A 27,751-nucleotide genomic window follows, 5' to 3' on the forward strand; every position below is an offset into this window, starting at 1 on the left:
CGGCTGGTTGTTTTTCATTGTTTCTGTGAAGCTATGGAAAAAAAAGCAATTCCTTTATTTGAGAATTCTGACATTTATTAGCATAATAAATTTCTCAGATGAAATTGCAGTTTTCCAGACAGCAATTTCATTTGCAGAGGAACTTAAAAGAAATTTATTTTAAAGCTAGGTAAAACATAGAACGAGAAGTGGATGGAATCAGCAGAAAAATTAACAAAACTAAGGAAACATAGGAAATGTAGTCCAAAGTGAAAATGATGATGCTGTTATGATGTTGACTACATCATAGGATAGAAAGCTATATGCCCAGGCCTTCTTACCCCTAAAATAAATAAGTAAGTAAGTAAATAAATAAATAAATAAAGGGAACATGCTGAGAACTTTTTAATTAGAAATGAATAGAACTATTCTCAACAGTCTCTGTGAATGTGAATTCCTTTCTTCAGCATTCTGGCCTCAGAGGTATGTATGGGTACATACCTCTGGAAGGTAAGAAAGCAGGTAGTAGATATGGGAGCTCCTTGGAGGGTTTAGATAGCTCTTGCTGAACATTCTATTGAGGGCAGAGGGGAAAGCAGCTTACTTATGGCTTTTACAGTGTCCATATTTGAAATGCACAGAGAATCACCATTGTGCTGAGCTCCATGGTCTGGAGCACTGTGGTCCCAGATCAGACATACCACACCAGGCTTCCCCTTTAACAGAGACCAGAAATTGTACTAGAGGAGTTAATTAAGTCTACATGCAGAATTGCAGAGCTATATTCCATTTTGAGGATCCAGACTATGGTGATCTGCAGAGGAGCATACTTTTTAAAAAAATCCAAGACTCCTTGGGTATCTTGGCTCTTTATTTAGTTTCCAAGACACTTGGTATCTCAAGTTATCAGCTGCAGCTAAATAATGTCCTATCTCAGAAAACTCAGTTGCTGTGAGAAGCCCAGATGTCTTATCTGGGAACTGTATGCTAAGAGCAACTCCAGCTAATAAGCATTGCTTATTTACTGCATTTCCTGAATTGATTTGTTATGAGATGTTACAGTACCACTTACAGCTCAGCCAAGAAAGATAACTAGTACTACCAAGGAAGATATCTAGTACTATAGCAAAGTAAAAGTAGGAATCTCCAGCACGTATCTTGTACATCAGAAAAAACCTAAACATGACAAGGTCAGTATGAGTTGTTGTTCCTACTACAGATCAAACAGTGGTTACCAGAATAACAAGTTTATTCGAACTGACCATTTTTTTGTACTGGAGAATTCCTTCTGGGGCAGCTCAACTGCATGTAACTGTAAACAGAGTGAGAATGACTGCCCCGATTGTCTCTGCTGCAGTGAACTTTGCCAGTCTGTATTGAAAAGCAGGATACAAAGACTCCAGCTATATCTAGTCATTTGAGCAATCACAAACTGGAAAAGGACATTTTAAGACTGCATTGCTTGCTTCCGAAAGTGCACAACTGAGTAAACAGATCATCCATAGAACCTGACAATTTTGCTTTGGAAAAAAGAGCTTGATCAGCAATACTGGTGCATTACATAAGGCTCAACGAATAGTTCCCAACCATACTTCAATCTGTTAGAAGTATATGATTTTGCATTTTCAATCTTAAATGTCAGGAAAATTAGGACAGCAACTTAGCTTTCACTACAATTGGCCACAACCTTTTAAAAATTTCTGGAAATAGTCCTCATCTGTAATCTGTCAGTAGTTTTTCATCTTTAAAAAAGCTTGCAATATGAATAATCTTGATAAATCACATGTGAACCAGACACATTTGGGGTCTTCTAATGAGGACACTCTTTGGCCACAAGACCAGTGGCTTATAAAGTCTGTTAATTACTTTTTGGTATTTACTTTTGTGGCTATCTATTGTTACTGCAGCTACCCAGAACACATTCCAATGAGTCCTGGTTACTCAAATAAAGGGCTGTAGTCTGGTGGATTCTTCTGCTGTCCGCATGGCTCCAGTAGCAGCTCCCCACCTGAGGATGTGATGATTTCTTCCTAGAAAGGTAAAACAAATTAGAGTATCATTCATAGACTTCTAAGTCTTTCCCTGAATTCTAAAAGCTGATAACATTAAAAATATATCACTTGTTGGTAATCAGCTACAAAGCATACTTGATAAAAATAAGATCAGCTAAGGGATCCTATCAACTATGTATTTTCTTCTTGCTTTATTTGGTATTTATGTCAGTGGTAAATTGTGTAAATTGTGCCAGTATCAAATAGTGGTATCAAATAGCTGATGCACAAAAAATGCTGTGATTTGACTCACCTCTAAGTTGCTATGCTAAGACAAACAGCTATAAATGCCTGTAAAAAGTGTTCTGAATGATTAATTTTTAACAGACATAGCAGTCCTACTGTGCTACTCCCACAGCCTTTGCGATGCTGGAAACTTTCCCAAGAAGACTGAGCAAGAGTGCAATGCTGAGTGCTCACACACAACAGCGTAACAGCTTTCTGGCTGAGAAGCTGAAGATAGTAATCTTGCTAAGGCAAAAATAATCTTTAAAAATAGCACCTCTTTTCATTAATTAGATACTCGCATGACAAACCTGTAATTCTAGTAATTTATCACTAAGATGAATAATAATAGTAAAGAACTCACTAAAACAGTAGAGAACGTGGTCTTTGCATTACTTCTAGAGTAATAATAATTCATTTTTGTTATTGCATAAGTTGGAGATTTACACATGCATTGTTACTGACTGCAATGGCATAAAATTTGATCCAAGTTTTAGGCCTACATTTTTCAAAAGGCATCCAGTTTCTACTAAAATGCAGTGGAAATTTGGTGCCTAATTTCCTCAGAACACACACAGAGTCCAAGATGTGGTTCCACCTCAGTCACTCATCAAGCTAAGTTCAGAAAATTTAATACTCAAGTTAACTGCTTTTGAGAAAGTTATGAGAAAGCAAATGCAAGGATTTAGCAATATCATGGTTGTATTACTGCTGCCTGCTGCACAGTACATAGGTGCAAAGAAAATGGAAATTTACATTCTTTCTGCAAGATATTTGTTCTTCCCATTAACAATCAGTGGATTGATTTCTTTGTATTAACTTTTTGTAATTGAAATGAAGCAGTTGTAAATGAATAAGCGCTAATAACTGCAGGACTAGTTATGCCAGCCTTGCTCATTTTGATTGGAAGTGAAAAGGAACCTTCAAGGAATTTTGGCATCTTTTGCATTAGGAAGCTGTACTCTCGGCAAAAACAGTAATGAGGAAGCAGCAATTGCTCCAAATAATATTGCAATAGCTGCAAGAGAAAGGTTTATGATTTGGAGAAATCAAAATTGCATAGCCAGTTACCAAAAGGCTGTAGGGCACTTGACAATGTACATCACCAGAATAGGCAGGCAGAGAAGCTTCTGAGAAAACCGTATGAGAGAGAGGATAAAGAAGCCTACAGAGCTGGTTGTCAAAGGGAACAATTTTAATGTAGCTGTTACGCTAGACACTTAAAAGAGAACTGTGTGGTGACATTAAAGGTGAAGGAGCTACTCTGATAGGCTTAATACAGGGGGAACTAATACCTATTATCAAGAAATATCTAAAAAAATTTAGACAGCGCGAACTAAAAGCTATTCAGCTTCTGAGAAGTACTCTACTGCTGTCTGTAAATAGATTTCTAGTACAGCGATTGCCTAGGATGAGAAAAGTCATAACAAAACCAGAACAAATAAATTGTTTTCAGTCAACCTGAATGAGTTTGGGATTTTTTGCCCTTGATGACCATCTGTGTTTCTATGAAGAATGTCACGCTATAATTCCTCTTCCTTCATAACATGCAAATTCTGAGAAACTCAGGTTCATTTTGTTAAACCAATCAAATCCAAAAGAATTGATTTACAGTATGCTGTACTGGTAATAACAGTTGTAATTTAAAGATTACAGCTGCAGGTCTGACTGAGGAGAAGTTGCAAACTAAGTGAAATACCAAAGATTCAGAAGGGGAGATTAGAAGAAAAATCATCTCTGCTTAGTGACTGTGAGACTGAATATTGGAAAAATTAAATACTGTATGAAAGAACAAAAAAAAATAATAGAATTAGTTTGAATTTGGAGAAAGATTTGAGGTGATGAAAACAGCCTATGCTACCAGAAACAGTGCTTCTGTTTTGTCTCCTTTTGCTAAACAGGAAACACGAGTTAGAGACAAAGTAATTCAAACCCATCTAAACTCGGCAAAGACCTCAGTTAAGTTACTCTCATAAAGTTGTTTTGGATGATAAGGAACAACTCTTAGCACCTCTCTACAACAGAAAACCTCTATATTCCTTTCTTTTCTGCTCCACTGCTCTGCTTTCGCACATTACAGCCCTCACATCAAAGGCTCTAAAAATGCTGAAACTTCATTCAAAGACCTTTTCTGTGGTATTTCCCATGCAATTCTGTAAAGCATAGAGGCTCAAAAAGTGTTAATTCTCTCAACCCTTATTAGTCTGGTTTTAGCCTATGAAAGTATACATTGCCTGAGACTGCTTAAAGGAAAACACAAACGAGATGTCTACAGAGAAAGGGGAACAGCTTTCCGATGCACTGCAACAAAAGATACCAACTATAAATGTTAAAGCAAAGCTTACTCTAGAATATATACACAGATATATTCCTTTCCTTGCTATCCTTACTTCTCTCTAGTGTGGTTTCAAATTACATGGCTACTCTTTAAATTATTAATCACCTCCACTCAACTATTGATCTCTACCTAGTGAGTGTTACCTTGTGAAAATCAATAAGGTCTGTCAGTGTTGCATGTCGGTTTGGATCTACCCCCAAGAAGCTGTAGAAATCCCCCGAAGCATCAACCAAGAAGTGTTTGAACCCACTTTGTTGGCGATAAGACAATGCGTAGCCCCAGATTTTCTCACTGACTCGCACCAGGAATGTTCCTTCAGATTTATTCATCAGCAGCTCTTCTGCCTCCTGGCGGCTAATAATACCTGGCAAAGAAAAAAGCTGCAGTTAAGATGACAACAGATTGGCAGAACTTAGCAGAACCAATGACACGAGTGCAAAGTATAAGTAAAACTAAACTTGCTTAGCTACTAAATATTCAAATGATTGTAGGAGGAGTTACAGCTACGGAGACTACGTATGGCTTCAAACAAGTGTTTTAACAGATTCTAAGGAATGAAAACTACGCAAGTGCCTGAAGTGCCTGAAGAAAAAGCATTTTGCTGGGGTTCCCTTGACCCAACAACTTCTTTCAAATGCATGCAGATAACCAAAAGCAAAAATAAACTGGCTCTGGGCAGCCTGGCCTAGTGGTTGGCAACCCTGCTTGCAGCAGCGGGGTTCAAACCAGATGAGCTCTGAGGTCCTTTTCAATGCAGGCCATTGTATGATTCCATGATTATATGAAACCAAATCCTGCAGCTATCAGAACTGTTAACAGAGATAAACATATTAGGTTATCTGGTCACAGGCTTGCTCTTCTAGGAAATGCTGTTAGAGAGGAGACCAAGAAACAAAGATTGCAATCCTCTTCTTTTAGGCTTAAGTTCAGAGTAATAACCTCCTTTAATTAATACATGTGTAGCCATGAACTAGGGTACACAAATAAGTGGATATTGGATATGTTAATCACAGTTGAGCTAGTGTTTATGGCTCATAATGAACAATGAGTTACGCACCTTGCTTTAGAACAAGAGAGGACAAAATTTTGTGAGGCTTCTTGCAGTACATACCTGTCATCCTGTGGTTTTATGCTATTTTTCCTCCTGAGCTAACCTAACTTTCTAGAAAACGTGTCAGGGAAAAAACTCTCAACATCCTGATCACTAACTACTTGCTTTTTACATTCCCCCTCCCTGAATTCATTCCTTTGCTGTACGACAAACCTATTTCTCAGGAATTAAGAAGGATTACAAATTCAGATTAGTAAACAAAGGAGAAAGTTTAACAACAGCAGAGCTTTCAACTTTCCCATTTTATTCTTCTGTGCTGGATACATCCTCATCACTTCTTTCCTTTCTGGTCCTAGGATATAGCACTGATGTTGCTGGTACTTTTGCTGGCAAACAGGGTACAACAGATAAACCCTGAAGTACAACGCAAAAGGTGTGATCTGAAACATATCTCACTGTCCACATGGAGAGTTCGGTTCCAATTTGTCTGATAGGCCTAGAGGACAATAAGCTCATGTCTCATAATTATCTGTAAAATACCAGATGCTCACTTTAATCAAGAACAGATATTGAGTTAGGCCATCCTGGATGCAAGAAGGGCATAAATGTCAATAAATAATATATATACATGTTCCAAAGTTAATCTCTGTGAAGCTAAATACATAAATATTACAATACATATTACACACAGAATCACAGAATCACAGAATCACCCGGGTTGGAAGGGACCTCAAGGATCATGTAGTTCCAACCCCCCTGCCTAGCAGGGCCACCAAACACACACATTCAAATCAGGTTGCCCAGGACCCTGTCCAACCTGGCCTTAAACACATCCAAGGACGGGGCATCCACAACCTCCCTGGGCAGCCCGTTCCAGGGCCTAACCACTCTCCTTGTATAGAACTTCCCCCTAACATCCAACCTAAATCTTCCCTCCTTCAACTTGGATCCATTTCCCCTAGTCCTGCTGTTGTCAGCCCTTTTGAAGAGTTTACTCCCCTCGTGGGTGTAGGTTCCCTTCAGGTATTGATAGGCTGCAATGAGGTCACCCCGCAGCCTTCTCTTCTCCAGGCTGAACAAGCCCAACTCCCTCAGCCTGTCCTCATAGGGGAGGTGCTCCAGCCCCCTGATCATCTTAGTCGCCCTCCTCTGGACCCTTTCCAAAATCTCAATGTCTTTCTTGTACTGAGGGCTCCACACCTGGACACAGTACTCCAGATGGGGCCTCACAAGAGCCGAGTAGAGAGGGACAATCACCTCCCTGTCCCTGCTGACCACCCCTCTCCTGATGGAGCCCAGGATCCCATTTGCCTTTCGAGCTGCCAGAGCGCACTGCTGGCTCATGTTCAGTCTCTCGTCCATCAGGACCCCCAGGTCCTTCTCTGCCGAGCTGCTCTCAAGGACCACTCCTCCCAGCCTGTACGGGTGCCTGGGGTTCTTCCGGCCCAAATGCAAAACCTTGCACTTTGCCGTGTTGAACCTCATTAGGTTCACCCGAGCCCAGCCCTCCAGCCTGTCGAGGTCCCTCTGAATGGCATCCCTTCCTTCCACCGTATCAACCGCACCACTCAGCTTGGTGTCGTCAGCAAACTTGCTGAGGGTGCACTCAATTCCCTCATCGATGTCATTAATAAAGATGTTAAAGAGCACCGGTCCCAAGACAGACCCTTGGGGGACACCACTTGTTACCGGCCTCCACCTGGACATAGAGCCATTGACCACCACCCTCTGTCTGCGGCCTTTCAACCAGTTTCTTACCCATCGGGTCGTCCACCCATCAAATCCACTTCCCTCCAATTTGGAGATGAGGATGTGGTGGGGGACCATGTCAAAGGCCTTGCTCAGGTCCAGGTAAATGACATCAGTCGCCTTCCCTTCGTCCACCAATGCCGTCACTCCATCATAGAAGGCCACAAGATTAGTTAGGCATGACCTTCCTTTGGTGAAGCCGTGCTGGCTGTCTCGGATCACATGCTCATTCTTTATGTGATCGAGCATGTTGTCCAGGAGGATCCGTTCCATGATCTTCCCAGGCACGGAGGTGAGACTCACCGGCCTGTAGTTCCCCGGGTCCTCCCTGCTCCCCTTCTTGTATATGGGAGTGACGTGACCCTTCCTCCAGTCATCCGGGACCTCACCTGACAGCCACATTATTATATTATATTATATTATATTTAAGGGAACTGGTTGTCATTATATAACTCTGCACACGTCCCAGTGAACATTCCATGGAGTTCAAGTGCTGAAAACCACACTGTTTTTTAGTGCATTAATAAGCATATCCCAGGAACTGACAGTCAGTACAAAGCAGAGCCTACCTCAAAGACCAAACCATGGGATGCTCTAATTAAGCCCATGCAGAAAATGATCACTCTGGGAGGTGTGGGAAGGGACTGACGAGATTTCGATCCTAATAGCAAGCAATGTTAAGAAAGTTAAGAAAGATAGGAAAGTTCTTCCTCATTCCATTTTTGTCTACCTTAAGGCAATGATTTTCTTTTACAGTTTTACTTGCTGCAATGCTGACAATGATGACAAAGGCTCAGACCCAGAGGGACTCAGAGGTCCCTAATGAAATATCATCGGACTGAGGACAAAAATATACATACATGCTCTGCTGAATAAGGTAAAAATCTTTACACCTGCCACACAAAATAAGCAGTAAACATGCAAACATACATACTTGTTTAGAAACAGCATGCAACTGCTCCATTATCAGTGTCAATTGCTACACTTTGCAATACTAAAAACGGAGTTACTTGGAGAAATCCAAGATGAATCATTAAAAGTAACTCTCAAACTCTGCTCAGATGAAAAGACAATAGAAGTATGAATCCATACAATACAGCATATTATGCAGAGCCATATACCAGGTGACACACACCAAGAAATCCAATTCTTCGTTAAGGCAAACATCCAGCCTTTAAACTAACTGAATTTAAATGCACTAAGAAAGATTTCTATTAATATTACAATGCCTACTTCCATGAAAAATCCTTCCTAGAAACAAATTTAGATAAACCATAATGAGTTCACAGCACTCGATGGCGCAGGAAAGAACCATCAGCTCCATCAGCAACAAATAACATATTAGCTCCAATAGTCAATGTTCATACAGTAATTCTAGGTTAAAAACACACTGCTAACTTTGGGGATAGGAAGTGGGTGATGTTACAATTACCCCTATCTAAGCCTAACCAGGATCTGAATGATTACACAGCTCTGGTGAGGAATGAGTTGGCCTAGGCAATTCGGCAGCTACAAAAAATTGTATAAAATCAAAAAATAAAATCAAAACAAAAAATGGCTTGCATTATATGGTGAACAGTAGTCTCAGGATACTATCAGGTATATAAAATCACATTCTTTTAGCATCAGTTAGTTTAATACTAAAGAATCTGCTCACCTGCTGTCAGATCCCACCAGTAGAGCTAAAACATTGCAGGCTTCCACATGATGTTATCTTCCTTGCCAGAGTGTATTTTTGGTCTGGCCACTTTTTGTCATTGAGTTGGTGAGAAAAGCTACATTGCTCACAACCAAATTCTTTTTGCTTTATTCTCTTTTCTATTAAAGATAGTGCAATAAACTGTCAGCCAGATACTTTCCTCTCTTTTTCGCCTGACTCTCAAATAGTGCAGTTTCTTCCCCACACCCTTCTCTCTCTAATCTTCCAATTACTTTATTGTTCTTTGGGTCAATTGTACATTGGGTGGTGATCGCAGCACTGAAAGTCTTCCTTCACTTCCTTCACAAGCTATTTAACATAGCTTGAACTGAAGTCAAGAAACTTTGGTTTCCCAAGGCTCTGGTAAGAGGATTAGAATCACCAATGCTCTTCTTTGTGCTAGTTAGGATATTAAACGGTCTCTGGAAAAGGAAATCACTGGTGATTTGAAAGGGATTTTTTTTCTTTCTAATCCTTGCCAGTCTCTTAAAAAAAAAAAAAAAAAAAAAAAAAAGTAATGCATTGTTGGTGTACTTCAAACTTTTGTAAATAACATTAAAAGAGTTACATTTATGTATGCCAGCTGAATATTTGGCCCAAAGTAGCAAAATCAGTACTCTATGCACAAGTTTCTAAAATAGACAGCAAAAAAAATTATTCACAAACATCAGTATCAGCATTTTAACTTTGAGTGCCCCAACACGTACCAGTGTGTTTGAATAGAAGTTGCTACCCCACTGAAACTCATTTCAGTGCTGCCTTATATGTTCCCTCTGTCATTTCAAATAATTTACCTCAGAGAATATGTGCTACCTGCTGTCTACAGCAAACTGCAGAAGAGCAATAGAGTTTTGACTGGGAGAGGATCAAAGGTGTAACTCCTCTTGAAAACATAAATCCTAGCATCTGGCTTGATTTTAGTCCCTCTTACATACAATGCATGCACCCATCATATTATACAAATCTACATGCCCACTTAAAACATTCTAATTGCAATGCTGTGGAACAGGCATTTTAATTTTTTGAAGGACAGATTTTTCAAATCATAGAACAGAAACTTATTAATCATCAACTGATCTGTTCCCAATTACTGGCTTTCTTTTTATATATAGATCACATCACGACCATTTGTAGACGATATGCAAATCTTAACAATTCTGTTGTAAACATTATATATATATATATATATATATACATATATATTTAATGCCACCAATCATCCAGAAAAGGAAAAAGAACATCCTGTTATTTAGAGCATAATAAGATCATACTACAACTGCAGATTCCATTATGAGTTCAGTGGGCACAGCCGAGAAGTTCTGGCGCTGCCTTCAGGTTTGCACTACACTCATTAACAAGAAAATACTATTCTGAAATATTATGCAACGATACTTCAGCTTCCCGCTCTTCTCTCAGCATTATCCTACACACATCTTTGATTGAAACTCAGGAGAAGTACATAAACATTTGTTAAGACAATGCCGTAACAAGAATGAACCCAAACTAAAAAAGCTGATAAAATTTGTCAAGAAGGCAAGAAAATCTACTAGTCTAGAATTATTTTTTGATGATTCAATTAAAGTCATGTCCATTGACTGTGAACACGTCCATGTGATCTAGCAGTGACCTAACACATTGGTAACTCCAAAACTAATGTCTCCTCTTTATTTCTATGGAAACTACAGCAGAAACAAAGAGAATGATGACACTATTTGAGAGAGCAAATTCAGAGCTACAAAACACAATTTTCAAGATAGTCACCACCATTAGCTGTGTGTTTTCAGAATTGATGAGCAAAAGCCTGCATGCCAGTCATAATAATCTGTACTGCCATCCGTCACAAGGCTTCTCTCACACATCACTGTTTGCACTACTGAAACACCTCACTGTGCTCAAATCTGTTGTTTGGTCTTGATAAATTTTCAGCAAGAATTGATGAATGTCAGTGGGTGCCATTGTTTCTTTATGGAGGAATTTAATTTGCTTCATACAGACTTCCACATGCTGGCATTGTGGGCCAACATAATAGGAGACATTACTTTTGAGATTGCCCTGCTACCATGTGTAATATAAATGTCAGTACAGAAACATAACTTGCCCCTAATGATCAAGACATCTTTAACACACTCATATGCACTGATTTAAATCAGAGGTTGACTGAGATTAGAGGGACAAAAGTTATAAACAGCCCAGAAATGCTCACCTCCCCCCTTGCAACAGAAACTATGCATTTACCTGATGCATTCTCGCTTTACATTGACTTTTTCCTCAGTTTGAATTCACTTCAGTGCGAAAGGTTTTTTTGTGTTGCAAAAGCAACACAAATGCAAGCTTAAGTAAATAATTGTGAGAGCATTCATGCCAAAAGTGCTTTCATTACCATTATGAAAAGCATTCTATTTCATGAAAAAATTGATTTGTTGAACAATCATGAGCATTTGCAGATAAAACATAATATCCTGTTTATGCAACTTAAGACATATAACTGGGGAAGTATGTGATCTATCTCTACAGTCAAAATTAGGAAGGAAGATCCAAAACACAGACAAGCCAATGCTATTATTTCCTTTGTCTTCGGCAGAATTAGATCAAAACTCACACGAACTTAAATATTACTTGGCTACCATCGCATGAATAATTCACATGATAAAGTTCATATGGACACAGCACTTTGAGAAAGTATATATGACAAATGAGCAAACACAAGGAAACATAAGAAGTTAGCAGAATAATATAAAGGACTGTGGTTGTTCAATTATATGGGCAGGTCTAAACTGTACTTTGAGAGAGAATAATTGAATTAGAAAAGAATTTTCTAAGCTAATCTTCCCTTTTCTGGAACTGAATAAGTCAGCTGGACAGACACAATATTTGGAATAAAAAAGTTATTAATTGAAAAAGTTGTGATTTGAGGAAATTTCTATAGCTTTTTCTGCCTACGTGATCCCAAAGATAAAAACATATAGTTGGATATAAATAGCCAACCTACTCAGAACTTTATGACTAAAGGCAATTACTTTTGAAAGAAATCATAAGAAAAGTGAGCTAAAATTTCAAACAGATCCTACTGCATCTGGGATGGTTTTAGATGAGCCTACATGGGTTTGTTTGTTCCTAATGTTTACTGAAATAGCAGGGTGGATAAAAATCAAAATACAAGTTTGAAAGGTACTTCTACAAAAAAAAAAAAAAAAAACAGAATTATCACCTCTTATACTTCTTATAAATATATCTATCAGCAATATCTTGCTTTTATATTAGCCCCACATGGTTTAACGCGCTTCCTACTTGGTCTTGTCTTGTAAATAGCCCACAGATCCATCATAGAAAGCTGTTTTCAAAGATAGACTCATTTAAATTTTGAATACAAGAAGAAGAAACTTTGTCACAAATGCTTACAGACCACAAGTGTGAAGAAAATACAGAGGAAAAAAAAGCGGAAGATCAGTATTGACAAATATCTCGTAGAGGTGAATTTGTATTTCTTTATTTGAAATTATTACATACACAGCTCACCTAAAGAATTTCAATAGATGCCTTCCATGTTAATTTGAGAGTCCCGGATTATTTTAGAAAGCACTTGTGACAGGTAACTGCTATGATCCACAAAGAGATGTAAAGGTGTCCTTCTAGCGAGGAAGGTACAACAAAAGCTAAAAAAAAGTGTGAAATCTGTTTATTGTGAATATTCAAAGGAAAAAAAAATAAAAAACAATACACCCATTCATCTCATAAAACTAAAAATTATAAAGCAAATAACTGTTTCAAATTGCATTATTTAACATGGAGAATACCATAAAAAAAACAACAACAACAACACTCTTGTGTTTTAAAATGTAACAATAAAAGGAAAACATTCAGTACCTGAGCTAAGATATGTATTAAAAAGCAGTACAAAATCATAAAGTGAACTGTGATTGTACCAGTGTAAAAGCACTTAAATCTGTTCCTGCAGTAACGACACCACAAAACGTAGGGATTTTAAAAGGACATAAAGGCTGTAGCAACGTCACCTCCTTCCTGATAGTGGTAGAATAAGTTCAGTATGTGTACTCTGCACGTACACAGGGCAAAAAAAGATCATCTACAACTGAAACCGTTACAAACCTCACTTTTTCTTTTTTTAAATTTTTTTATTTTTATTTTTTTTTATTTTGAGCCTATGCTGAACCAGTGCTACAAGTTCTTCAGAAAAATCTCTTGCTCCTTCTGCATAAGAATTCCAACCGGGTAGAGCAGTCTGACAGGCAGTGGTAGCATACCAGCAGTAGTATATAAACCACTGTAAGGAAGAACAAGAACAGCTAGTAAGGATAGTATGTCATGAAACTAACTGAAGAGGAGGGTCATGGATTCTGGAGACCACAACAAATGAAGATATGCACAAGTAACAAACAGTAGCTAAGAAGAAAACTGAAGCTGGGGAAATAAGGACTAGAATATAGCTCGCTATTTTCTTCTTTGTACGCTTAATAAATATTACCTAATAAGGTGGAACAGAAAAGGCTTAAAATAAATGTTCAAATGCATGACAGTAGCTACTAGCTCTGGCCTAGGAAAAAGTCAAACATACAAATCTTTCAGTCACTCAGAAGTACAAAAAGAATAAAAGCAGGAAAGGTGAAGTGATTGCTTCCCTCAGTGCAAGAACTGAAGCTATAGTTCATACTCTTAAGAAAAGCAGCCTCTATATCACTCAAAGCAAGTTTCCTCAGGTAGCAGTTTTCAATTCTCTCCCACGGGTGCAATTCTCTGTGTGAACTCTGAAGTTAACTGAACACATTACTGGTGTTCGTTGGGAAGGGCACAATTCATCAAAAAAACTATGAAGTCTAGAATGAGTTCTTTATGTTATCCTTGAGACTACCAATGTCACATGGAATTTAAAGAACTCTGTTACCAGTTACAGTGGCTTATGGTCTGATCTGTAGCTGAAATAGTACAGAACAGAATGCGTGTACGTCACTCAAGAAGTAATACCTCCTATTTATTTCCATAAAAACTACAGAAGCTAAAAAGAGCATGTTAACACTATTTGATAAAATGTTGCCTGAAAAAAACTGGTTTTTAACACAGTCACCACCATTATCTATGTATTTTCAGCAGCAACAAACAACAGCCTTCATGCCACGCTCTTAAAAATCTGTGCCAGTAGAGGTGACCCACTGCTGTTGCCACCACTTCTGAAACACACCACCCACTGCCTCACTGCAGTCACATCCACAATTTGGTCCACATAAATGTGAGCAAGCATCAGTGAATGTCAGTGGGTGATATTTATTCTACAGTGAGGAATTCAATGTCACACCTTTGCTCCAGATACATTTCCATGTCAGACACCACTTTGATAGAGCGCCCCTCGGCTGCTGTCTGTCACCTGGCAACCAAACTTAAAAGAATATTGGCAAGAAGGTTCAACCTCTACTGCCATACTACCAACATCCACCTCCGATGTTGTGGACCAACATCATAAAATGGGAGGGATTATTCTCAGAATAGACCTTGTAGGTCAAATCTCAGGCATTTACAGCAGAATTAACATACACCATTTAGTATACGTACAAGTATTTTCAGCAGTGGGATCTTGCTGTGTACCAACTAACTAAAAGGTTTATTTTCCTTTTTCCCTTTCAAAGCAAATCTGTTTTTTTAAATATGGTACAAAAAACAAACAGTCAAAGAAGAAATCAATAGTATTGTGTGAGAAAAGCTATGGCTGAGACATAACAATAGCTTTATCTCTGCTGTTTCAGAATAGAAGCAATAAAGACAAAAAAGCAAAGCAAAGGAGTAAATCAAAGCCTGCTGGTAATAGAAACAAAGCTGCTGAAACCATTCACCATCTGCTGTTAATGCAGAATAAACTCACATGGGACTAGACCTTCAAAAGAGTTCTACTCCCATTTAAGCATCAAAATAAATGCCCAGGTTTTAAAATAATAGATAAAATAAAATGCCACACACCATCATATTAACAGTTGAGGTTTTTACTTGTTTGTGTTTGTTTTCCAAAATCTGACCACAAGTGTTACAAGAACCGAAAAAGTCCAGGATTGCAGCATTCCTATGAAATGCTCTTCCTACTTACAGGGATGATAATGCTGATATTTATTGTTTTTCTTCGCATTGGTAATCTGATTTAAGTCCCAGTAAATAGTACAGTGCCCATAACAGTGATGAAACAAGGGTCCCTAGGTCTTTGTGCTGATAAGAAAGAAAGACTGACAATAGGTCACATAAAGCAAAACCTAAAATACAGGTTTAATTGAAATTAAAACCTTCCTGTATGTTAAGAAGAAAAATGGGAAGGAAAGCCAGGATGTGGTTAGGACGCAACTGATTGAATGTAAGTTTGAAGTACACTGGACATTTCACAGACAGTTTTCTGGTACTCAGCTGTCAGGAAAGAGCCAGACTTCTCTGAGTTACAGAGGCAAAGTGAACAAACATTGGTTAGGAAGCCTCTACAGACAGCTTTTTTTATTCCAGATTCACCACCTTTCATACTGTGCAAGCTCAGCAGCAATGTATCAAGTAGCATGCCTGAAATAGAGATTAATCTGCACTATGGAAAAGTAAGCAGGAGTTCACTACCCATTCTTCTTGATTGTTCTTCTTTTTAACCATCCTGGTAGATGGAAGATACAAACAGCACTGGGAAACAACACTTCAGTGAATTTCAGCTACCTCCCCTGTAAGCCTTGCTCAGCATGGACAGCATGTTCTGGGCTACAAACAGAGACATATAGAAAATGAAGGCTCAGAGGAATAATGTGCTTCTGATGGCTTGAGATCCCTTCAGGCAAGGATGAGGAATATTAATGACACACTATGCTTTTGAACAAGCTCTCCTTGAAGACATAAGGTGAACAGAACTACCCTTTGCCTCTACTTACAGGAGAAATTCACCAAGACAAAGTGTCATACGAATAAATACACACTACTGATGTTTTGTTTTGTTTTATAATACAGATTCATCTCTCTGTTCTATCAGGATCAGCTCATAAAAGAAGGAAAGCTCAGATCTCAGAAGCTTCCTTAATTCTCTGAAGTAAAGATTCCTTACAGCAATTAAAAAGCTACTAAAATTCAGAAAGAAATGAGTGCCTTCCACTCCCAGGGATCTCTGAAAATTCTATCTAAATGAGTAATACAATTATAATGGGTATTTTCCTTCAGATCTACAGAAAATCAGATGCGCTACATTCATTGTCGCCAGTGTGGCTCAGAGTTAATTCCCTATGCACTTTGCTGAAAACATACTCATTAATTGTCTCCTTTAAAGTTCATTCTACATCCAGACTATCAAATACTGTAAAAAGCCTTTTATACTCACTGTCAAAATATTTACACCACATTCACTAACAAGCAGTGCAGCACATAAAAGATAGGCGTTTGCATTACTTGCCTGAATACACCACTGGTATAATAGAGCTATAAATTTGTCTGTTAATGTCTCCTCAAAGCACAGTGCTGGTTTCTTTCTTTCCTTACTTTCAGATCAGCATATAGAATGCATTAGCCAGAAGAAAAACAGATTTCAAACTCTTCTTTGTACATTATTGTTGCCTATCATAAAAGAAAAGATTGTACAATAAAGGGATTTAATCTTTTCTGTTTCTAATTTTACCTCATCTATATGTATACATTTGAACTTTTCTTTAGGGATGGGCTGTCCTGCATTAAACCTCTGCTATTATCCCTTAGTTTTTCTCATCTATACAGTTTTTGAAAAGTAGGTCATACAAAAATTGGAGCAATTTACCTTTATATTCTCAATGTCTTCTTCAACCATATTCCATGAGTGTAATTTACCTACTTAGTATCAATAACTTAATAAAAAAATAGAGGCAAGAATATTTTATGTTATAATGCTCACACTGACTTAAATTGGAAGCTTCTACGTTCTGGTAAAGTCAAGGTAAGACTGACACCAGGGAATGCCCTTCATAAACAATGCAAATATTCTTCATAATTGTGTTTTTTCTGTTGGGATGAAAATAGAAAATAAAAGCTTTATAAAAGTTTTTTGAAAGTTAAAAAAAAAAAAAAAAAAGCAAACAAAAGGAAAAAAAAACCACATCCGTCCTGTACAAGCAACCTAGACACCACTGTACTTAGTTAACATTTTTAAAAAAATACACAGGTCACTCTGAAAGTAACTTTTTATATGACTAAATAGTAACAGGACAGGGCAACTAATGGATGGGAGATTTAGAATACATTCCAGGGTGAAATTTTTCACAGAGAGGGAGGTGATATGATCAAACACTCTGCTCAGCAAGGCTGCACATGTCCCATCCCTAGAGGTTTTCAAGACCAGGTTGGATGGTGCCCAGTGGATACTGTTCTAGCAGGTGGCAACCATGCCCATCGCATGGGGCTTTTAACTAAAAGATCTTTGAGGTCCCTTCTAACCCAAACCACTCCATGATTCTATGATTCTATAATTCAAGGACTGTCAGACCAGCCTTTATAGCATGGAAATAAGCATATTCATGGAGAAGTCTGAAGATAAGAAACAAGCAGTCTTTGAAAGAATATCAATATGCTAATCCAAATAGGGAACTTTATTACAAATATTACTCCTGTAGGATACACTCACCTCTTTATCATATAAATGGAAGTGTATTTTTATTCCTGTTCAGTGTGAAAAAACCCACTAAACAAACTATCAATAAACTTTTTTGATAGAGGTATGATGTGACTACTGCAAAGTAGACGTTAAAACCTTACTGTACCTCTTGAAATACTAGCATTTGTAAAAACAGTAAAGCACTCACAGGAATAGCTCACTTGAGCAGCCTGACTAGGCTAGAAACTATAGGATGGTGTAGCGCACACAAAAAAAAATATCTGAAGGAAAGAAGCCGATTTAAGCTTTGATCCTGGCCGAGTAATAGAAGAGAAATAGCTCTGCTCTAGTACAACAGTACTGATAAAGTGTTGTGCACGAACACTGAAACAGTTGGCAGTTTCTTAGAAAGCTGGACAAAACTCACCATACTTTCTCCAGGTAGGCAAAATAGTTGCATTCGTTTGGTCCTGATCACACAAATAACAGAGGAAAAAGAAAAAGAAATTCTAGCTTGTGGGCGAGCGATTCTCATTCACGAGCGATTCTTCTTAACCAGATCAGTTACTCATCTTGTAATCTCCCATTTAAATCCTCATACTTTGATTTACTGAATTTGAATTTCTGAATTCAAAAAGGATAGAGAAAATCTTCCAATATGCAAATGAAATCTACATCAAGGGAAAAGATAAGAAAGCTGGTCTGCAAAAGGAGAGGATAAGAGATCAAAAGCCCTCCAAGGATCTGCTTATGTTCTCATAACTCCAGCCATCATAAATCCTTGCCCCTCCTGACTACTTCTGAGGGCAGCACAGACACAAGAAAATATAGAAGATCAAGCTTTTGTCAAGCCAATTACACAAATGAACTTCTTGATGAGACTCTTTTGATCAAGTTTTCTGTAAAAAGACAAAGTTGAAGAATTAATTTTAAAAATAGTCTCTTTTTACACAGCTCCTTCCTGGCTTCATACAACCAATTTTGAAGCAACATTGTCAGATTATACTCCAGAGGTAGAAAATAAACAAGAGTGGTGCACAGAATATTGCTACTATTAAATAGAGTTGGCCAGGATGACATCCACACAGAGATGTTTACAATAAGATAATTAAGCTGGGAGGTATGGTTCTGAACACGTACAACATATAGAGAAGTATGTGAGGCTGGGGGAAATTATTCTTTGGATAAAAAGTTCATTTTAAAAACAACTCAGAAAAAGTAATATAAAAAGTGGAAACCATTTGCAAGTCAACATTATCCATTACAGGAAATTTTGAAAGTTGAAAGCATTAGAATCAGAATTTTGTGCAAGTTCTCTTATGTGGCACTAAGCTGCATTTGGAACCTAGAACTCAAGGCATCTGCTCTCTTAGTATGTGTATATTACTACTTTCTGTAAGTGGAAGACAACAAGTCTGAACAATTGCAAACAAAAGGTTTGTAAATGAGAACAGACTTACTACTGGAGAAACCAGATTTTAGTTTAAGATCTTTGTTCAGAGCAAGACTTCAACAATAGACAAAAAATGAATGGGCATCTCATCACCTGGCAGATGGGGAAATTCATTGGTTTTACCCCAGCAAAATTTGCTGTAAATCATTAATGTCAGGAAAAAGAAATAGTCAAATTGATGATCCATAAATATTTTGGAGCTAGTTAGTACGAATATTCCAGTTTCATAATATTTTTAAATACTATTGCATTTTTTTTTCAACTTTTAAATCTATAAATTAATTGAAATTTCAAAGCAAAGGTTTTCTGTTCAGAAGGAATGGCTTTTGTACAAAAACTGACAACATTACTTCTAATACTTCTATGATATTTCCAAGTCAAAAGATTCACCACAAAATAAAAGCCACTAACAATTTCTAATTAACAGTTCTCATTTCAACGATTATTTCCAAATTTCAAGTGTTCCACAAGAAAACCTGCAAATAAATCTAACCCAGAAAAGAGACTTTATTAATTTTGACACAAGTAAGCTTTAATCATTTAAATATGCAGACATATTGACTACAGTAGATCTTAATGTAGATCTACTGTAGGTAGATGAAAGAGCAAGATAAAAGCAGAGGGGGGCGTAGGATTTATGAGTTGTTCATGGCAAGTACTGAAGTTCCTAACTTAAGTGAACAATGCCCCTGCAGAAAGTTGTTTTAGAATTTATGTCCTAATAAGCCATAGTGAGAGATTCTTAAATGGATAAATTGCTTCTGAGAATGATTCTTCTTTATATCCCTAAATTTTATATTTCCAAGAACCAACACTGCTACTGTTGTGCTCAAAGCCACAATAATTGTTATGTTTACAACGTTTCTAATATATCATATCCACAGGCAAGAAAACACTACACCAAAAGTTGTCCAAGTGCATTTGGTAACTCTATTATACATTTTTGCTTTTACTGATATATTCATGCACTGTCACTTCTAAAAGTGCTTGACAGTTTGGTTCAATCACTTGTTAAAGTGGCACAAACCGAATTAAACCCTGTCCTCTTTCTGAAGCACAAGAAGAACAATTAGGATTCAGATTCAATACAAGTATTATTGGATGACCGCATCATGTAAATGGCATTTCTGTACAACATAGTACAGAGAAGGAAGAAACAAACTAAACAAATAATAATATCAATTAAATTTCAATTGTTATGTTTTGAAATCTACCTATACCACAAAATTACTTACAGCTGGTTAAAAATATTTTATACCTATATGCAAACACAGACATGCAGGTGGGTTGCACTTTTCTGGATAACACTCCATCAGAATATTTAGGCTTTTAAATTTTGGTTAAATGGAGCTTCTCCTCTTCATTTGGATGACATATGTACCTAACCAATAAGAAGAATGCTTGTTAACGTCAATGTTTAGCATCATGTTATGCTCTTTAAAAGGAAAAAAAAAAAAAAAAAATCACTAACATCTGCACCATCATAAATAGGATCAGGTACCTGGGAATCTGAAGAAATGAATTTAAGTATCTGAAAGGTTTATTGTGCTCTTAAAACAGATGATATTGCATCTTGACTAATGTTAGAAAAACAGATGTTTAAAACAGAAGTGAGTTTGCTCATACAAATATAAATCTGAAATACATTATGAAAGCAAGAGAGTAAAAGAGTGTGGAAAGGAGCAGAGTATCCTCCCAAGCACATTCTACTGGGACAGAAACAGTACTTGTGCTGCTTCTACACAAGTTGCTGCTCAGAAGTTTTTACTAAGAAGAAATAGATGTTGAGTCCCAATGTGGCAATAGAGAAGAAGGAAAAAAAGGGTTTAAGAGAAATAGTAACATGAACAAAGCCTTCCCTGCACTGAGCATAAATCCAGTACATCCTAAATCTATCTAATTTAGGGGATTAAGTGCTTTACAAAAGAGTCATTCCTTAATATGTTCAGAGCAATACATAAAGTAAACCACCAAAGATGGGCTTCATTTTATTTCTCCTTTTCAGATGTGAAGACAACTGTTAACCTGAAATATCTGGATCCCTTTGTTAACAGTGTTTTATCATCTCAGTAAAGGTAACATCTTGTCCTCACTATGCTTTGCGTGAAGCTGTCAGAAAATATCTCGAGAGTAATTAAGTTGCATAGTACAATCTCTGTCATTTAATTTTACTGCTTTAGTTTTTTTCAGATTACTTCTCTCAATTTTGGCATGAATTGGATTTTATCAGCTTCCCTAATCTCACTTCACTCAACTATAAACGTACATTTAACAAGAAATTCTTCTAAAAAAAAAAAAAACCAAACAAAAAAAACCAAACAGGGTCAGAAGAAACACTTATATTTGCAAATTAACAAGTGTTTCATCTGAACAAGAAACACGAGTCAAAGACAGAACATCTATCTAGAAGGATAAACTGCACAGTCCTTTAAAACAGCACACATTTTCCAAAATAAGTATTACTGACTGGATTCTGGAATACTTCACATAGCATATAATTTCATAATTGTTAGTTAAAAGATTAAGAAATATGTATAGAGTATAAAAGGAAGAAGTCTGGATGAGCTTTAGATTAGGAAACATGATTTATAGTTCTATGGGCCCAAGTACTTTGTTTCTATTTTGTATCTGTAGAAATAATATTTACAAATACTTAGCGGTAGTGCTTCACAGAATGGCAATTAATTTGTAGCCCTACCTAAAGCAAACATGAAGCTTCACAGTCACTACTGTGAAACAGAACAGTAAGATTTCAACATAAGTAAGGAACACTAGATATAGAAAATGTGCTCATGAGTTAAATGAAAAGCAAATCTATCTGTAAATAGGCAAGCTTCAACATTTTCTGTAAACAAACATCCTGAATGGTGTAATATAAAGTGTGCAGATGTATGGAAAGTGTTGGGGTTTTTTTTGTTTTGTTTGTTTGTTTGTTTTTTAAATTTTACCAGTTAACTATGGAGAGGTGACATCCAGGTTGATTGTGTTCAGAGCCTTCTTACAGTCTTCCCGGTATCCTGCTACATTAACTGGCTTTATTTTATGCAGATATTGATCTGTCATTCAGCACAATGAGAATGCATTATGAATACGATTTCATTAATTTAACAGTCTCACTGTAGGAGCATTTGCCCAATGAATAGACACTGAAATGTCTAGAAGTTAATTGAGTAACATGGTAGTAAACAGAATATCACATTACAGCCTTGAACAAACTTCTAATTTACTAGAGCTGCTAATATTTTCCACTGGCCTTTTACACTGATACCAATTTGTATTGATATACCTATGTCATTTTAATTTTAATTTGCTTTTTATCTGAGTCTATGAAAGTTTAGATTCTTCACTGCATCCAACAAGAGTCATTAAAGTTCCAGTTTGACCTATAAACAAGAGCTGACTTTTTCATTCTGAGTCTGTCATACAGCAGCCCTGGGAAGTCAGCCAGGGCTCAATCAGGTAGGGTCCAGAAAGGCATTGTCAACAAGCTGCAGAAATATCCAGCTTCTCCCTTCCCATGGTAAGTTTCCTTGAACCTTACAACATAGGTAGACAGTTGCTGTATGAACCTAGCATGAAACAACTAACTTCAGAAAGAACCTAGAGAGAGTAGTGCTACAAATTTGGCCCCCCGTTTGTAGCCAGTCACACTAACACAAACACACTGAAGATGTTATCAGTTGTAATGACAATTATACAGTTCAATTTTCTCTGTGATCACCAAAACTACTTAACAATATCAGGTAAATAAAAACTTCCCAGAGCTTCTAGTGATAATGTTCTTCATTGTGAATTAGACACAGAAGAAAGGCAGTTGAACACAAAAAGGCATCTGGTTGTTGACAAAAATACATCCACCACTAAAAAATAATCAATCAAGCCATCTACTTTCTATAATGAAATGAACAGATCCAAAAAATAGGAAAATTTAAGGATTTTTTTTTTTATATGTGTACAAATAGCCACGTGCCTATCACATCATATTTACTACCAAATATGTCAATGATGGTCTTCAAAAACACATTTCACAATGTACATAGAACATTTCATAGATGTTGAAGAAGCTGTTAAGACTTTTTTTGGAAATCTCAGTGACAACTGTAACAGCAAACCACAATAACAGAAGAGCTCACTCAATATAAGGAGAAAAAGTCACAGATAACACGCAGACCTACAAATGAGATTTTACAATATATCTTATAGCAGGAAACTAAGCAGAAAATATACTGAGTTCTTCGCTTTCAAAGCTTTTTCACTGGTGAAGGAAAATGTTTTTGCCTGAGAGTATACTGAATATATACAAGGTTTAAGAATCCATTTTTTTTTTTTTTAGTAGTAGTCAAATCTGAAGTCTATTTACATTTGTTCTCACAATCACATTACTGGACTTTCTACGTGTTTTTTTTTGTTTGTTTGTTTGTTTGTTTTTAACTAAGCAGTCATTAAAAAATTAGTATTGATTTAGGAATAAAATCTAAATCATGCTACATTTAGAACATTTTCTGTATTCATACTAAAATAATTGTTCCAGATTTCTATAAAGCAATTTGATCATGGTATTTTCTGTAAGTACTTAAGAAACTGCACTTCTTTTTCTAACTCAAAGAAAAACAAGTCAGGGAGAATAATAAGTTACTTTTCTTGTCACACAATTGACTAGATTTCAGAACTTTAAGCTATCTTGTTAATTACAGTCCTTTCTAGCTGCTTGCAACATTCTCATGTTTTGATTTAGTCAATCAAACATTGAAAAACAGCTGGAAGTAAAATGAGAATAATATTTGGATAGGAAAAACTTAATGCCCAAAGAATGGCATGATAATAACCATATGCAGCTCTTGCAATGATCCAGATCTGGACATCCTTTGGAGTCCACCCCAGTTCTCTGTTAAGCCATTAAAAACGGTAACCATTCCCTAAAACTAGAATTAAGGTAAATGAGCTAGCAGCTAGACTCACACTCACAAGATGAAAACATAAATGTTTTCTTAATTTCTTATCTCAAGTCTGAACTTGAACCTTCTGCTTTATCTGATTTTCATCAATCAAATAATTTTACTTACATAAGAGGATCTGGACACAGGTTGAGAGTATGCAGAATCCCTTACTGCAACTGGCACCCTATGATCTCAAAGCTTACTCCAAAAACAACAGCATGGTTAAGAATGAAAACAGAAGTTCTGTCCCATGGTTAATTAATTCTCTGATACCTTGCACAGAAACATCTGTAAATATTTGCATCTCACTACAAATCCAAAACATTTTTTCCATCAAGCACAGTGGAATGGATTTACAAAAATCCACGTGCTCCCCAGAAATACAACAGTGACAGCATTAATAGCAATGGCAGAATGTTCTGTGGAATTCTATATAATTTAATCTTTCATATAATGGATTAAGGTCTATTATGTGTTATACTACAGGTACTCATCCTGGATGCGGAAGTAAGTTACAATACAGTGTGTTATTCTGTCAAGCTCTTTTGGAATTTTACCTCAGAAAGTTTCACAAGATGGTGATGTGACAGTCCCATTCACTGAAAGACAAGGAAGTAGAAAGAAGAACTGACTTTTCTGAAATTCAAGAGAGAAGGAGTTGTCATTCCCTTGCAGGAAAAGAGTGAATTTGTGTTTCCCACTCTGCAACTCATTCTGCCTTCATCCAGAATCATATTGAGAAGCTGCTCATAAAGGTTTAGCTGCCAACAGACTCACAGAAATCTCTTCGCTTTGTTTCATATTATCTCCTACTGTTTATCTCCCGTGGTGAGAGCACTTTAAGTGTCACAATCTGTTTCTAACTGGCTGATCTATACTTAAGACTAACCAGCAACGTAATTTTGTGCAGGTGCATGCTTTCCCCCCCACATGACTACACAACATACCTGCTGATACCCTGTTTGAGAGAGGTAGGTTTGCTTAGCAGGAAAACAGCATGGTTTCAAAAGAACTATCCAACTGATAACTTGTCATCCTTTGCCTACAGGCTGGATCAATAGCGTCATGGTTTCGGTACTTTGAGTAGTAAGACAGAAGGATCAGAAAGGCGGCCATCTGCTGAGCGACCAGGAAAATTTTCTGACCTTGAGCCTAAAGATATTTGTTGTACTTCACAGAGAAAATACTGCAGGTAAAATAATAAATGTGACTTACTCTAGCGTAAGCTGAAGCGGCCAAGTGGATGCCTGTAAATTAGAATGTATGTTAGCATAACGCTGCAGGCAAAGAAAGAAGGGCTGCAGGCACACATGACAATCAGATATGGATTAGTAATAGGTAGGATATCAGTAGTTTGTCCAACACTAACAAGGTTCTATCCAGAACACACGTGCTACGCTAGAAAAGGAGAAATATCCAGATCCAGTATTTAAAGATATGTAGTATGAGCTGAATACCTTATGCTGGCAATGGCTGACATCTAAGTGCACTTTGTGTGCAGATGAAATAACTAATGAAAACACATGACTGACACGGAAAGGAAAAAACATGATCCATTGTCTAGGGAACACACTACAGTATATGTAAAAGGGAAGCACAGCTCAGATTCATGGAGTTGGTCAGGCAAACAAGGCTTTCTGCATTCACTTTTATCATAATACGTGATCAGCATCATTTTCCCCCAGTCATAGAATACACAACCTTTGTAGGTAGAAGGACATGGTACTTGAACATATTCGCCTTATTTTCTTTAAAATGCATAAGTTTTAGGTCCTTATATATGTTTTTTTATTATTTTTTTTTTTCCAAATAATCTATGCTCTCACTTGTTTGAGTTTTTTTACATAGATATTTCTTTCATTTCCATAGATGAACAGCAGAGCTTTCAGCTCAGGAACATCCTGCATCAATGGACAGGGGAAGAGCCACTGATATCATCTATCTAGACTTAGCAAGGCCTTTGACAGTACCCCACAACATCCTTCCCTCCCAACTGGAAAGGTACGGATTTGACTGGTGGAATGTTCAATGGACAAAGAACTGGCTGCAGGATCAATTCCAGAGAGTGGTGGTCAATGGATCCATGTCCGAATGGAGATCAGTGGTGAGTGGCGTCCCTCAAGGGTCAGTGCTGTGAATGATACTCTTCAATATCTTCATCAGTGACACTGACAGCAGGGTCGAGGGCACCCTCAGCAAGTTCACTGATAACACCAAACTGTGGTGTGTAGTTGACACAGCAGAGGGACAGAATGCTTTCAGAGGGACATGACAGGCTTGAACAGTGGGCCCAGATGAACCTCATGATGTTCAACAAATCCAAATGCAAGACATGGCACATGGGTTGAGGCAACCCTCATTACCAATACAAGCTGAGGGATGAAAGGATTGAGTACAGCCCAGTCAAAAAAGACCTGGGGATACTGGCAGATGGGAAGCTGAACATGAGAGAGCAGCGTGACCTTGCAGCACAGAAAGCCAAATGTATAGTGGGCTGCATCAAAAGATGCGTGACCAGCAGGTTGATGGAGGCGATCCTGCTCCTCTATTCTGTGCAGGTGAGGGCTTACCTGGAGTACTGCATCCAAATGTGGAGTCCTCAGTACAAAAGAGACATGGACCTCATGGAGTGCGTCTAGAGGAGAGCCACAAAAATGATGGAACACCTCTCCTACGAGGACAGGCTGACAGAGCTGGGGCTGTTCAGCCTGGAGAAGAGAAGGCTGCGAGGTGACCTGATAGTGGCCTTTCAATATCTAAAGGGAAGCTACAGGAAAGAAGCAGATAGACTCTTTAGCAGGATCTGTTGTGACAAAACAAGGGGAAATGGATACAAGCTCAAAGAAGGTAGATTTAGATTGGGTTCAAGGAAAAGGTCTTTTACACTGAGGGTGGGAAGACGGAAGAACAGGTTGCTCAGAGATGTGGTTGATGCCCCATCCCTGAAGACTTACAAGGCAAGGCTGGATCAAGCCCTGGACAACCTGATCTAGCTGTGCATGTTCCTGTTCATTGCAGGGAATTTGGACTAGATGACCTTTAAAGGTCTCTTCTAACTCTACGGTTCTATGATTATACTATCTCTCCTTTTTACTTTATGTAATGTGATGTTACATACAGTCTGAATGAAATAGCTATAGTAATTGAGAAAAACTAACCATCTACAGCCCAATTCACTAAGGCGACACAACACAGAGCACTAATTTAAAATTACAGGCAAATACACTAAGCCATCACTGTGGCCTACTAAATGAAATCATAAGTGCTCATGTTGTAATAGAAGCACACAGAGATGAAAATCTTTAAAAGTGTTTTAAATAGAGGAGGCAACAAGTCTCCAGAATGTAAATCAATTTCATTTTTAATAGCAAAATATTTTTCCATTAAGCGATTAATAAGCTCACACAGAAGTAAGCTCTATGAAAAAGATTCAAAGAACTTTCTGGCACTAGCTTAAACTCGAAAGCACATAATTGGAAAAAAAACCACCATATTTTTTAATCTTTGATCAGGCATGGCTCCTGATCATTTTGTATTAATGAAACCGTTAACACTATAAACTTGTTTCTACTCCTGTAGTCACCTGTTATTTATAGTCTCACATTTTTAGTGCCTACAGTATCTCCTTAGTGAAATTGCCTTTCTCTATCTCATCTACATCTTTAGAACATAGCTTCCAGTTAACAAGCAGTCA

General features: G+C 37.4%; 1 protein-coding gene across 1 annotated transcript in view; it reads right to left on the reverse strand.

Annotated features, from left to right (window-relative positions):
• Positions 1–1,916: 1,916 nt before the first annotated feature.
• Positions 1,917–27,751, reverse strand: part of SH2D4B (SH2 domain containing 4B) — a 67,486-nt gene continuing 41,651 nt past the window's right edge. The window contains exons 7-8 of the mRNA XM_042818678.1: positions 4,737–4,957; positions 1,917–2,009 (exon numbers count right to left, since the gene is read on the reverse strand). Coding sequence (XP_042674612.1) covers positions 1,917–2,009; positions 4,737–4,957 — 314 coding nt within the window. The remainder of the gene's footprint in view (positions 2,010–4,736; positions 4,958–27,751) is intronic.

This window comes from Centrocercus urophasianus, unplaced genomic scaffold, assembly GCF_019232065.1.
Source record: "Centrocercus urophasianus isolate 14NV4802_14NV808 unplaced genomic scaffold, USGS_Curo_1.0 seq_17, whole genome shotgun sequence".
Taxonomy (NCBI): Eukaryota; Metazoa; Chordata; class Aves; order Galliformes; family Phasianidae; genus Centrocercus; species Centrocercus urophasianus.